General features: G+C 45.1%; 1 protein-coding gene across 4 annotated transcripts; it reads left to right on the top strand.

Annotated features, from left to right (window-relative positions):
• Positions 1 to 9,541: 9,541 nt before the first annotated feature.
• Positions 9,542 to 12,898, top strand: LOC106590187 (cytochrome P450 2F3). Of its 4 annotated transcripts, none has more exons than XM_014180917.2 (2): positions 9,542 to 9,669; positions 10,300 to 12,898. In XM_014180917.2, the coding sequence occupies exon 2, from the start codon at positions 10,516 to 10,518 to the stop codon at positions 11,989 to 11,991; it is 1,476 nt and encodes a 491-aa protein (XP_014036392.1). In that variant the 5' UTR covers positions 9,542 to 9,669; positions 10,300 to 10,515; the 3' UTR covers positions 11,992 to 12,898. The 4 variants fall into 4 exon arrangements, with proteins under 4 accessions (XP_014036392.1, XP_014036394.1, XP_014036395.1 ...); XM_014180919.3 differs by having other exon boundaries at positions 9,548 to 9,669; positions 10,507 to 12,898; XM_014180920.3 differs by lacking the exon at positions 9,542 to 9,669 and adding an exon at positions 9,702 to 9,885 and having other exon boundaries at positions 10,507 to 12,898.
• The last annotated feature ends 33 nt before the right edge of the window (positions 12,899 to 12,931 follow it).

The following is a 12,931-nucleotide window of genomic DNA, read 5'->3' as shown; positions in this document are numbered from 1 at the left end:
CTTCTTCTTCTTCTTCTGTGGTGTTTATCGGCGGATGGCATCCAACGTTATGGTGCATTACCGCCACCTACTGTACTGGAGTGTGAGCCAGAGACAGAATCTAAATCCTACCTGCCAGCCCTGTTTCTCTTAAAAAAGATAACAAAATATTTGAGACTGTATCTAATGACGTTCTACTCAGTATACTCTTTAAACGAATTTCCTGTAGCCCCTTCTCCCTCATACTGGATCTCAGCCTCTCTTTTTCCCTCTCATACTGCCCACACTGTATCAGTCCATGCTCCACTGTCTCTGTTTCCTGGCAATAATCACACTTTCCTGTTGGATGGTATCCTATCACATTTAAAGTCTTATTATTCAACCGGCTGTGTCCCACCCTTAATCTTGTAAAAAGAACCTCCTCTTTTCTGTCTCTTCCTGCCGTCCTTCCCTCCCCGACTTTCCTCTATACTTGAAATAAATACCTGCCCTTAGTATCTCTATTCCACTGCTTCCGCCATCGCTGCACCATCACTGTCCATATCAGGCATTTTGCCTCAGCCTTGCTCATTGAAACTACAACATCAACATCCCCACTACTAAGTACTTGTTTTGCCAGTACATCAAATGCCTCGTTCCCCTCCACCCCCACATGGGCTAGGACCCAAGAAAATCTTGTCTGTATACCCATCTGTCTAACCCTGCCATGGGTTTGTAGTATGTCATAAAGCAGGTCTTGTCTGCTATGTGAGCTAAAGGACTGCAAACACTTGACCAAAAGAATGTACCTGCTCGTCAAACATCTCATTCCAAAATCATGGGCATGAATATGGAGTTGGTCCTCCCTTTGCTACTATAACAGCCTCCACTCTTCTGGGAAGGCTTTCTACTAGATGTTGGAACATTGCTGTCGGGAGCATTAGTGAGGTTGGGCACTGATGTTGGGCGATTAGGCCTGGCTCGCAGTCTGTGTTCCAATTCATCCCAAATATGTTCGATGTGGTTGAGGTCAAGGCTCTGTGGAGGCCAATCAAGTTCTTCCACACTGATCTCGACAAACCATTTCTGTATGGACCTCTCTTTATGCACAGGGGCATTGTCATGCTGAAACAGGGAATGGCCTTCCCCAAACTGTTGCCACAATGTTGGAAGCACAGAATAATCTAGAATGTCATTGCATGCTGTAGCATTAACATTTCCCTTCACTGGAACTAAGGGGCCTAGCCCGAACCATAAAAAACAGCCCCAGACCATTATTCCTCCTCGGCCAAACTTTACAGTTGGCACTATGCATTGGGGCAGGTAGCGTTCTCCTGGCATCCACCAAACCCAGATTTGTCCATCAGACTCCCAGATGGTGAACCTTGATTCATCACTCCAGAGAACCCGTTTCCACTGCTCAAGAGTCCAATAGCAGCGGGCTTTACACCACTCCAGCCGTCGCTTGGCATTACACATTGGTGATCTTAGGCTTGTGTGTGGCTGCTCGGCCATGGAATCCCATTTCATGAAACTCCCGACAAACAGTTATTGTGCTGATGTTGCTTCCAGAGGCAGTTTGGAACTTGGTAATGAGTATTGCAACTGAGAGCAGACGATTTGTACGCACTACAAGCTTCAGCACCCTGCAACCCTGTTCTGTGAAATTGTGTGGCCTACCACTTTGCGGCTGAGCCGATGTTGCTCCTAGACGTTTCCACTTCACAATAACAGCACTTACAGTTGACCGGGTTGTGCAAGAGGTGCGCTCCAGACCTCCAGTGCTTACCCATGTCCCGGTGTATCCAGTTCCTGCTTCTCGTGCTGACCCTGAGGTGCGTAGTCTGGCGTCTCCTAAACCAGCACCACGCACCAGGCTTCCAGTGCGTCAGCCCAGTCCAACTCGTCCTGTTCCTGCTCCCCGCACTAGCCCTGAGGTGCATGTCCCCAGTCTGGTACCTCCACTACCAGCCCCACGTATCAGGCTTCCAGTGCGTCAGCCCAGTCCCGAGCTTCCGACGACAGTGCCTCATCCAGAGTGTCCGGTAACAGTGCCTCATCCAGAGTGTCCGGTAACAGTGCCTCGTCCAGAGTGTCCGGTAACAGTGCCTCGTCCAGAGTGTCCGGCAACAGTGCCTCGTCCAGACTGTCCGGAACCAAGAGAGACGGCCCACTGTCCGGAACCAGGAGAGACGGCCCACTCTCCGGAACCAGGAGAGACTGCCCACTGTCCGGAACCAGGAGAGACGGCCCACTGTCCGGAACCAGGAGAGACGGCCCACTGTCCGGAACCAGGAGAGACGGCCCACTGTCCGGAACCAGGAGAGTCGCCCTACGGTCCGGAGCTCCCAGAGTCGCCCTACGGTCCGGAGCTCCCAGAGTCGCCCTACGGTCCGGAGCTCCCAGAGTCGCCCTACGGTCCGGGGTCGACAGAGAGGGACATCGCTGTAGAGACGTTATGTGAGCGGGGTGAGCCAGGGGTGGAGCGGGGTCTGCGTCCAGCTCCTGAGCCACCTCCTGAGGGGGGAGTATTTGGGGAAAGGGGGGGTGTTGCAGGAGGACCGTCGGTGACGGTGGCCACCCTCCCTTCCCTCCCATGTAGTTTTGTAATTTATTTTGTTTTTGGGGGTTATTTTTGGTTATTTGTGTGAGGTGCATCCGGGGTCTGCACCTTTGGGGGGGGGGGGGGGGGTACTGTCACGTCCTGACCAGTAATAGGGGTTATTTGTTATTATTGTATGGTCAGGACGTGGCAGGGGGTATTTGTTTTTTGTGGTTCAGGGTGTGTTTGTGTATGTGTTCATGTAGAGGGGGTATTTGGTTTATATGGTTCGGGGTGGTTTCGGATTGTTCTTATTTTCCTCAATTAAGTTGAAAAATAGGATGATCGAGCAGCAGTGAGGGCTCTTCGATACTGCACGGTACTGTCTTTCCAAGCTAGTCGGAAGACTTCCAGTTTGGTGTAACGCCATTTCCGTTCCAATTTTCTGGAAGCTTGCTTCAGAGCTTGTGTATTTTCTGTATACCAGGGAGATAGTTTCCTATAACAAATGTTTAGTTTTTAGGGGTGCAACTGCATCTAGGGTATTGTGCAAAGTTAAATTGAGTTCCTCAGTTAGGTGGTTAACTGATTTTTGTCCTCTGATGTCCTTGGGTAGGCAGAGGGAGTCTGGAAGGGCATCAAGGAATCTTTGGGTTGTCTGAGAATTTATAGCACGACTTTTGATGCTCCTTGGTTGGGGTCTGAGCAGATTATTTGTTGCGATTGCAAACGTAATAAAATGGTGGTCCGATAGTCCAGGATTATGAGGAAAAACATTAAGATCCACAACATTTATTCCACGGGACAAAACTAGGTCCATGTTGGACAAAACCCACTGAGTCGATGATGGCTCCGAAAGCCTTTTGGAGTGGGTCTGTGGACTTTTCCATGTGAATATTAAAGTCACCAAAAATTAGAATATTATCTGCTGTGACTACAATGTCCGATAGGAATTCAGGGAACTCAGTGAGGAACGCTGTATATGGCCCAGGAGGCCTGTAAACAGTAGCTATAAAAAGTGATTGAGTAGGCTGCATAAATTTCATGACTAGAAGCTCAAAAGACGAAAACGTCGTTGTTTTTCTTTTTGTAAATTGAAATTTGCTATCGTAAATGTTAGCAACACCTCCGCCTTTGCGGAATGCACAGGGGATATGGTCACTAGTGTAACCAGGAGGTGAGGCCTCATTTAACACAGTAAATTCATCAGGCTTAAGCCATGTTTCAGTCAGGCCAATCACATCAAGATTATGATCAGTGATTAGTTAATTGACTATAACTGCCTTTGAAGTGAGGGATCTAACATTAAGTCGCCCTATTTTGAGATGTGAGGTATCACGATCTCTTTCAATAATGGCAGGAATGGAGGAGGTCTTTATTCTAGTGAGATTGCTAAGGCGAACACCGCCATGTTTAGTTTTGCCCAACCTAGGTTGAGGCACAGACACGGTCTCAATGGGGATAGATGAGCTGACTACACTGACTGTGCTAGTGGCAGACTCCACTAAGCTGGCAGGCTGGCTAACAGCCTGCTGCCTGGCCTGCACCCTATTTCATTGTGGAGCTAGGGGAGTTAGAGCCCTGTCTATGTTCATAGATAAGATGAGAGCACCCCTCCAGCTAGGATGGAGTCCGTCACTCCTCAACAGGCCAGGCTTGGTCCTGTTTGTGGGTGAGTCCCAGGAAGTCCTTCATCCAGTTGTACGTTCTTCCTCCTACCCCATAATATCAAACTTGATTAGCAACCCCTCCTTCCACATCATATCATATGGCTTCTCCACATCAAAAAAGACAGCTACAACAGTCTCCTTGTTCACCTGAGCCTTCCTGACCTCTGCTTCTAAGCAGAGCACTGGGTCCATAGTTCCCCTTCCCTTCCTGAACCCACTCTGATGTGGCGATACTAGCCCCCTGCTCTCCAGGAAGTAAGTTAGCCTCTCCGTAATCATATGTTCAATAATCTTACATACATGTCATGTTAAAGCTATTGGCTGATAGCTTGATGGCCTCGTACGGTCCTTCCCTGGCTTCCAGATTGGTACCACTACTGCCTCCTTCCAGTTTCCTGGTAGTTTCCCCTCCTCCCACGCTCTGCTGTACAACACCAATACCTTATTCAGTGCCTCATCACTAAAATGGGCCAACATAACATTGGACACCTCATCTTTCCCAGGGCCATGGGGACCTCCGTTCCACCAGCAAGAATAAGCAAGACCTAGCAAGAATAAAGGCCGTAACCTTGTCGATTTTCCTTCAAAAATAAAAGTCCCGCAATGACGATGGTGAAAAATAATACAAATGGTCGAAATTCGTAACATTTTATGAGCAAATGTTAGCAGACTTTTGTTTAACAATATGAAAAAAGGAATAAAGTGAATCACCTTTACAGTGGGGGAAAAAAGTATTTGATCCCCTGCTGATTTTGTACGTTTGCCCACTGACAAAGAAATGATCAGTCTATAATTTTAATGGTAGGTTTATTTGAACAGTGAGAGACAGAATAACAACAAAACAATCCAGAAAAACGCATGTCAAAAATGTTATAAAATGATTTGCATTTTAATGAGGGAAATAAGTATTTGACCCCTCTGCAAAACATGACTTAGTAGTACTTGGTGGCAAAACCCTTGTTGGCAATCACAGAGGTCAGACGTTTCTTGTAGTTGGCCACCAGGTTTGCACACATCTCAGGAGGGATTTTGTCCCACTCCTCTTTGCAGATCTTCTCCAAGTCATTAAGGTTTCGAGGCTGACGTTTGGCAACTCGAACCTTCAGCTCCCTCCACAGATTTTCTATGGGATTAAGGTCTGGAGACTGGCTAGGCCACTCCAGGACCTTAATGTGCTTCTTCTTGAGCCACTCCTTTGTTGCCTTGGCCGTGTGTTTTGGGTCATCGTCATGCTGGAATACCCATCCACGACCCATTTTCAATGCCCTGGTTTGAGGGAAGGAGGTTCTCACCCAAGATTTGACGGTACATGGCCCCATCCATCGTCCCTTTGATGCGGTGAAGTAGTCCTGTCCCCTTTGCAGAAAAACACCCCTAAAGCGTAATGTTTCCACCTCCATGGTTGACGGTGGAGATGGTGTTCTTGGGGTCATAGGCAGCATTCCTCCTCCTCCAAACATGGCGAGTTGAGTTGATGTCAAAGAGCTCCATTTTGGTCTCATCTGACCACAACACTTTCACCAGTTGTCCAGATGTTCATTGGCAAACTTCAGACGGGCATGTATATGTATTCTTGAGCAGGGGGACCTTGAGGGCGCTGCAGGATTTCAGTCCTTCACGGCGTAGTGTGTTACCAATTGTTTTCTTGGTGACTATGGTCCCAGCTGCCTTGAGATCATTGACAAGATCCTCCCGTGTAGTTCTGGGCTGATTCCTCACCGTTCTCATGATCATTGCAACTCCACAAGGTGAGATCTTGCATGGAGCCCCAGGCCGAGGCATATTGAAAGTTATTTTGTGTTTCTTTTATTTGCGAATAATCACACCAAATGTTGTCACCTTCTCACCAAGCTGCTTGGCGATGGTCTTGTAGCCCATTCCAGCCTTGTGTAGGTCTACAATCTTGTCTCTGACATCCTTGGAGAGCTCTTTGGTCTTGGCCATGGTGGAGAGTTTGTAATCTGATTGATTGATTGCTTCTGTGGACAGGTGTCTTTTTGACAGGTAACAAGCTGCGGTTAGGAGCACTCCCTTTAAGAGTGTGCTCTAATCTCAGCTCGTTATCTGTATAAAAGACACCTGGGAGCCAGAAATCTTTCTGATTGAGAGGGGGTCAAATACTTATTTCCCTCATTAAAATGCAAATGAATTTATAATATTTCTGACATGCGTTTTTCTGTTTTTTTTTTTGTTATTCTGTCTCTCACTGTTCAAATAAACCTACCATTAAAAATTATAGACTGATCCTTTCTTTATCAGTGGGCAAACGTACAAAATCAGCAAGGGATCAAATACTTTTTCCCCCCACTGTATATCACAAATAATATTATAGCGTTGCAATTATTGTTAGCAGCATTAAAAGCAATGATTACTAGATAGTTATAACAAAACACAAGTTATAATGCTATTATTAATAATAGTAGGAATAACAAAATGAATATTATTATTATAATAATCAACTTTAGAAAGCACTTTTAAATCCCATTGTTAATTACCCCATTCGTATTGCACAATGTTCATTACGTATTTTAATATTGGACATACTGCACCGTAGTTCACAATTTCCTGTACATTGTGTCACAGTAAAAGGGGGGTACATTCTACTCTAGCTTCCAAATCCAAAGAGTGTACAACCCAAGGAGTGTCACTGCTCATTCTTGTCATGGTTTCACCTGTCACCAGAGGGCGGCAGAGACCGTCCTAGAGACATTAATGACACTCAGGTGTGTCCTATTACTTATGATTTCCCTGTTAAAAGAGGTGTGTTTTCTGGTTTCCTTTGCAGAAGCTTGAATTGTTTACCGTGTGTGGGTGTTTCCTGAGTGTGCTTGTGAGACGTAGTGTGCTTGTGAGACGTAGTGTGCTTGTGAGACGTAGTGTGCTTGTGAGACGTAGTGTGCTTGTGAGACGTAGTGTGCTTGTGAGACGTAGTGTGCCGTAACCACTGATTTCTTGTCTCTTCTCTGCACCTTGGTCCAACCTCATGATGTCACAATTCTGTGGCCCTTATAGAGTGGCGAATCAGCTTAAATGCAGTATGTTTTTTGTAATGGACCTATTGCACCGTACACTTTTCTGTACGATGTGTCGCTGTAAAAGGGAGGTCCATTCTACCAGGAGCACCTCCAGTTTCCAAATCCGGAGTGTACAACCAGAAGAGCGTCGCTGCTCATTTTGCGGCAGTAATGGTGACCCATCAGCTTAAATCCAATTGTTTTCCCATATTAGACATATTGCATCGTACACAATTTTCTATACGTTGTATCGCCATAAAAGCGGGTCCATTCTACAGAGTTTACACCCACAGGGTCATCATCGCTATTATTGTGGCCCTTAAAGAATGGGAAATCACCTTACATTCAGATATTTGCATGTTCGACAGCTAGGTTTTATTTACACAAATACATGTGCCACAACGGAGCACTTTGGCAGTTTACAGTAAAACTGAATTGCAGTGCAGCTTACATAATATATATACAGTACCAGTCAAAAGTTTGGACATTACTCATTCAAGGGTTTTTCTTAATTTTTTACTATTTTCTCCATTATAGAATAATAGTGAAGACATCACAACTATGAAATAACACATATGGAATCATGTAGTAACCATTATTTTTTTTTATAAATCAAAATATATTTGGGATTCTTCAAAGTAGCCACCCTTTGCCTTGACAGCTTTGCACACTCTTGGCATTCTCTCAACCAGCTTCATGAGGCAAGAACAGCTTGAATAAGCAAAGAGAAACAACAGTCCATTACTTTAAGACATGAAGGTCAGTCAATGCGGAAAATGTCAAGAACTTTGAACGTTTATTCAAGTGCAGTCGTGAAAACCATAAAGCGCTATGATGAAACAGACTCTCATGAGGACCGCCACAGGAAAGGAAGACCCAGACTTACCTCTGCTGCAGAGGATAAGTTCATTAGTTACCAGTCTCAGAAATTGCAGCCCAAATAAATGCTTCACAGAGTTCAAGTAACAGACACATCTCAACATCAACTGTTTAGAGGAGACTGCGTGAATCAGGCCTTCATGGTCGAATTGCTACAAAGAAACCATTATTAAAGGACACCAATAAGAAGAAGAGACTTGCTTGGGCCAAGAAACACGAGCAATGGACATTAGACTGGTGAAAATCTGTCCTTTGGTCTGATGAGTCCAAATGTGCAATTGTTGGTTCCAAACGCTGTGTCTTTGTGAGACGCAGAGTAGATGAATGGATGATCTCCGCATGTGTGGTTCCCACCGTGAAGCATGGAGGAGGCGTGATGGTGTGGGGGTGCTTTGCTGGTGACACTATCAGTGATTTATTTAGAATTCAAGGCACACTTAACCAGCATGGCTACCACAGCATTCTGCAGCAATACGCCATCCCATCTGGTTTGCGCTTAGTGGGACTATCATTTGTTTTTCACAGGACAATGACCCAACACAACTCCAGGCTGTGTAATGGCTATTTAACCAAGAAGGAGTGTGATGGAGTGCTGCATCACATGACCTGGCCTCCACAATCACCAGATCTCAACCCAATTGAGATGGTTTGGGATAAGTCGGAGCGCAGAGTGAAGGAAAAGCAGCCAACAAGTGCTCAGCATATGTGGAAACTCCTTCAAGAGTTCCCACATATGTGAGTTCCCACAAAATTCTGTCAACAAAGTCAAAATGCAGGTTCTGTAATGAAGAAGAGGACATAGGCCGAATGCATTTTTTTTGGTACTGTCCGACAGTGGTTCCATTTTTCTTAAAGTTTCAAGAGTGGCTTTCCCATCATTCCATCAAACTACATATTAACCCACAAATGATCTTGGGTGACCTCAAAGTCCATATTCCTTCAGTTTATAACACAATAACATTTTATCTCTAACACCCAACCAGTTTACAATTTGTTAGGCACCAATTTATCTTCGAATGTTGACTAAAAACCAGAAAGAGATTCTGAGCAATAGGGATTGTTTTGGAAACGCATTAGGCCTATTATTGAGAAAGTCCCCAAAATTGTTATTGAATAATATGAATTAGAATTAATGCACGTTACTATAAAGGCAAAACGTTCCATGTCTGCTTTATTTATAATTGATAGATCACATGGCATTGCTTATATAGTAATTGTCTTTTTGAGCGCTTGTCTTTATGAGCATTGTCGTGTCTTCCTCAGCTTTTATGGTTGTCTTGTCATTGTCTTGTTTGTATTCCGTAATTTTTGTATAATTTTGTTTTAAACCTAGACGGACACAGTTTAAGATATCAGTCCTTTCCACTCCTTGGGTTTTCATTTGCTTTGTTTACATGGGTGCAAGGTACATTAATGTAATGTTAGCAGCCAATCACTGATCTGTTGTTCAACTCTGTCCCAGAGAATTATCAACACAGCCCCTTATCTCAGCAAACATTTGCAACACACACACACACACAGACACTCACACAAACAGTCAGGCAGGCAACATAGACAGACAGCCACTGTTGCACAGAGAGAAGGTGTGCTGCCATCCTGTTAGAAGGTAACAGATACTTTTATTACAATGGTTAAGATGGATTTTCATTGTGTTCCATAGTGTTATTTGCCCCCTAGTGGAGCTTTCTGGTACTTAGACTGTACGCAAAAAGGAAGTAGAGAACTCATAGAACGCATAGAAGCAGCTAAAAACAACGCTACGGTGCAGGTCTTTCAGTGTAGCTATTTCTTGTCACGCTTCAGCCTCTGAAAATATTAGTTTGTAAGTTCGATTCAAGCATTTTGTTATTGATAGAGTTGCTTACATATCAATGTTGGTTGTATTTACTCACACAAATTGCAATGCTTTTCATGTACGCCGTCAGCTGTATTACTTTGCTCGTCCGTCATGCAAACGAATTGTAAAACATACAATACTGAAGTTTTGTTACTGTTTCTAGTGTAATATGCTTTGTTATTCTACAGAGATGGTTGTACATTATTAGAGTAATGAAAGAAGTTAGCCAATTACCATATGAGTAACATTTAGCTACATTTTGGCGTCATGCCAGATGCATGGTACCCTCGGCACTTGATTTGTATTTTCAGGCAACTTCAACTTGAAATGTATAATGTACAGCTACAGTATGTCGATTTGAATTGAATACCAATGTATATTCTTTTCTGTACTTTGCAGTTTCACAACATAAACGTTTTCAATATTAATTCAATAAAAGTCACGCCTTGGGAGTTTTATTGAAGACTTAGTTGTTAGCTATCTGCCTAGTTTTGCATGGGAACGCAATTCAAGGGCAGAATAGAAGGTAAACACTAAAGAGAGGTGGGTTAAAAAAAGAAGAAAGAAAAAGAACAACAAGAACAAGAGACGTTGTTTGTTTTGCAGGCCGGAGTAATGGAGATATGTAGTACAGTGATGTTGGGAGGCCTGGTGTTGGTTCTACTGTGGTTGTTCATGCTGAGGAGGAAGCGACATGTCCGTCTACCTCCTGGACCACGTGGCCTGCCGCTGATAGGCAACCTGCTTCAGATGGACAAACAGGCCCCCTACAAGAGCTTCATCAAGTGGAGTGGTGTTTATGGGCCAGTGATGACAGTGTATCTGGGGCCCCAGCGGGCCGTGGTGCTGGTGGGGTACGAGGCGGTCAAGGAGGCTCTGGTGGACCAGGCTGAGGACTTCACAGGACGAGCTCCCGTCCCCTTCCTGGTCCGAGCTACCAAGGGATATGGCCTGGTCATCAGTAACGGGGAGCGTTGGCGCCAGCTGCGTCGTTTCACCCTGACCACTCTAAGAGACTTTGGGATGGGCCGTAAGAGGATGGAGGAGTGGATACAGGAGGAGAGCCAATACCTCATAGACAGTCTGAATGGCACTAAAGCCATGCCCTTTGACCCCCAGCCCTTCCTGAGTCGCAGCGTGTCCAACGTCATCTGCTCCCTGGTGTTCGGCCAGCGCTTCGACTACGAGGACGACAAATTCTTGCGCTTGCTCAACATCCTCACGAACTTACTGCGCTTTGGAAGCACCGCCTGGGGACAGCTCTACAACATCTTCCCCTGGCTGATGGAACACCTGCCTGGTCGGCAGCATGTCATGTTCAGCCAGGTGGACGAGCTGAGAGGCTTTGTGATGAAGAAGATCCACGAGCACCAGGAGACCATGGACCCAGGCATCCCTAGAGACTTCATAGACTGTTTCCTCACCAGACTCAACCAGGAGAAGGATGTGTCCTCCTCTGAGTTCCATTATGAGAACCTGGTGTCCACAGTGTTAAACCTCTTCCTGGCAGGAACAGAGACCACCAGCACCACTATGAGATACGCCCTCAATCTTCTCATCAAATACCCTGACATACAGGAGCACATGCAGCAGGAGATCGACACAGTGATTGGTCGACACCGCGTCCCTCGAGTGGAGGACAGGAAGTCTCTCCCCTTCACAGACGCTGTCATCCACGAGGTGCATCGATTCCTGGACCTCGTCCCGCTCAACCTCCCACACTACGCTACCGAGAATATCTCATTCAGAGGGTACACTATCCCTCAGGGCACCGTGATCCTTCCCATGCTGCACTCTGTTCTGCGAGACAAGGACCACTGGGCCACGCCAACAACCTTCAACCCCAGTCACTTTCTAGATATGAGCGGAAACTTCCAGAAGAACCCTGCTTTCTTCGCGTTCTCTGCAGGTAAGCGTGCCTGTGTGGGGGAATCTCTGGCTCGTATGGAGATCTTTCTTTTCCTGGTGTCTCTGCTGCAGCGTTTCTCCTTCTCCTGCCCTGGAGGACCTGACAGCATTGACCTCAGCCCAGAGTCTAGCAGCTTCGGTAACATGCCGCGCCGTTACCAGCTCATATCTACCCCCCGCTGACCAAGAGGGGAACTGCAGCTGCACCACAGGAGGAAAACTCACAAGGAGGTGTAGAGATGAGGGACAGGTGTTTTGACCAGATAGTAATGCAATGTATGCTGAGGATTCAGGCTAGTGTAATCTGATGAGTTGGAGGCTGATCCAGGTAGCAGTGTATCTTTCACTTTATCAGTTTCTTTGTGTCTAAGCAATGAAGTCAATTTATATGGGGGTGAGCTAGGCAATGATGCTGTATGTTAGAGGATGCATCACATTGCATAGGAAGGAAAACTATCAGCTTATACAATGGGGAAGTATTTCTACTCTTTCGCTGGCTTTATTCATCTTTTTGAATCAGAAAGAAATACTATATTACGTATACAGTATACCGTCTTTATAAAACTTTGGAATTTGTGTAATTAATTGTTCAAGGATGACATACATGACAATGCAATAGGGTACATAAAGATAGTACACATTAGGCCTATTACATGACATGTTGACCTCTTGATGTGTGGACACATTACTATATTACCTATACAGTATACAGTCTTTATAAAACTTTGGAATTTGTGTAATTAATTGTTCAAGGATGACATACATGACAATGCAATAGGGTACATAAAGATAGTACACATTAGGCCTATTACATGACATGTTGACCTCTTGATGTGTGGACACATATTACGCTGCCCTATTTTTCTAAATGGTTCAGAGAAGGTGTGTTAACTAGCTAATTATGTGATCTGTGACCTTTTTACAGGCCCCTGACTCTGTTAACTTGTTGTTGCAGATCGGAAACCCCTTATCTGTTTGTTTGACAATATGTGGTTAAAAGATTAATATGATGTATAAATAGACAACGTGTGTGGGATTTCATTCCCATTTGACTCCCTGTTGAACCAAATAAAAAGTTAGTAAATGTTCATTCGGACTCCCTTTTTGCCTCCTTTCTCTGAAG

Source organism: Salmo salar, chromosome 29 (genome assembly GCF_965601325.2).
Source record: "Salmo salar chromosome 29, fSalSal1, whole genome shotgun sequence".
NCBI lineage: Eukaryota > Metazoa > Chordata > Actinopteri > Salmoniformes > Salmonidae > Salmo > Salmo salar.
Note: the sequence above shows the minus strand (reverse complement) of the source record. Positions and strands in the feature narration are given on the sequence as shown.

Excerpts from the sequence above, each read along its gene's own strand:
- LOC106590187 (XM_014180917.2), top strand. The coding sequence starts at position 10,516 with ATGGAGATATGTAGTACAGTGATGTTGGGAGGCCTGGTGTTGGTTCTA.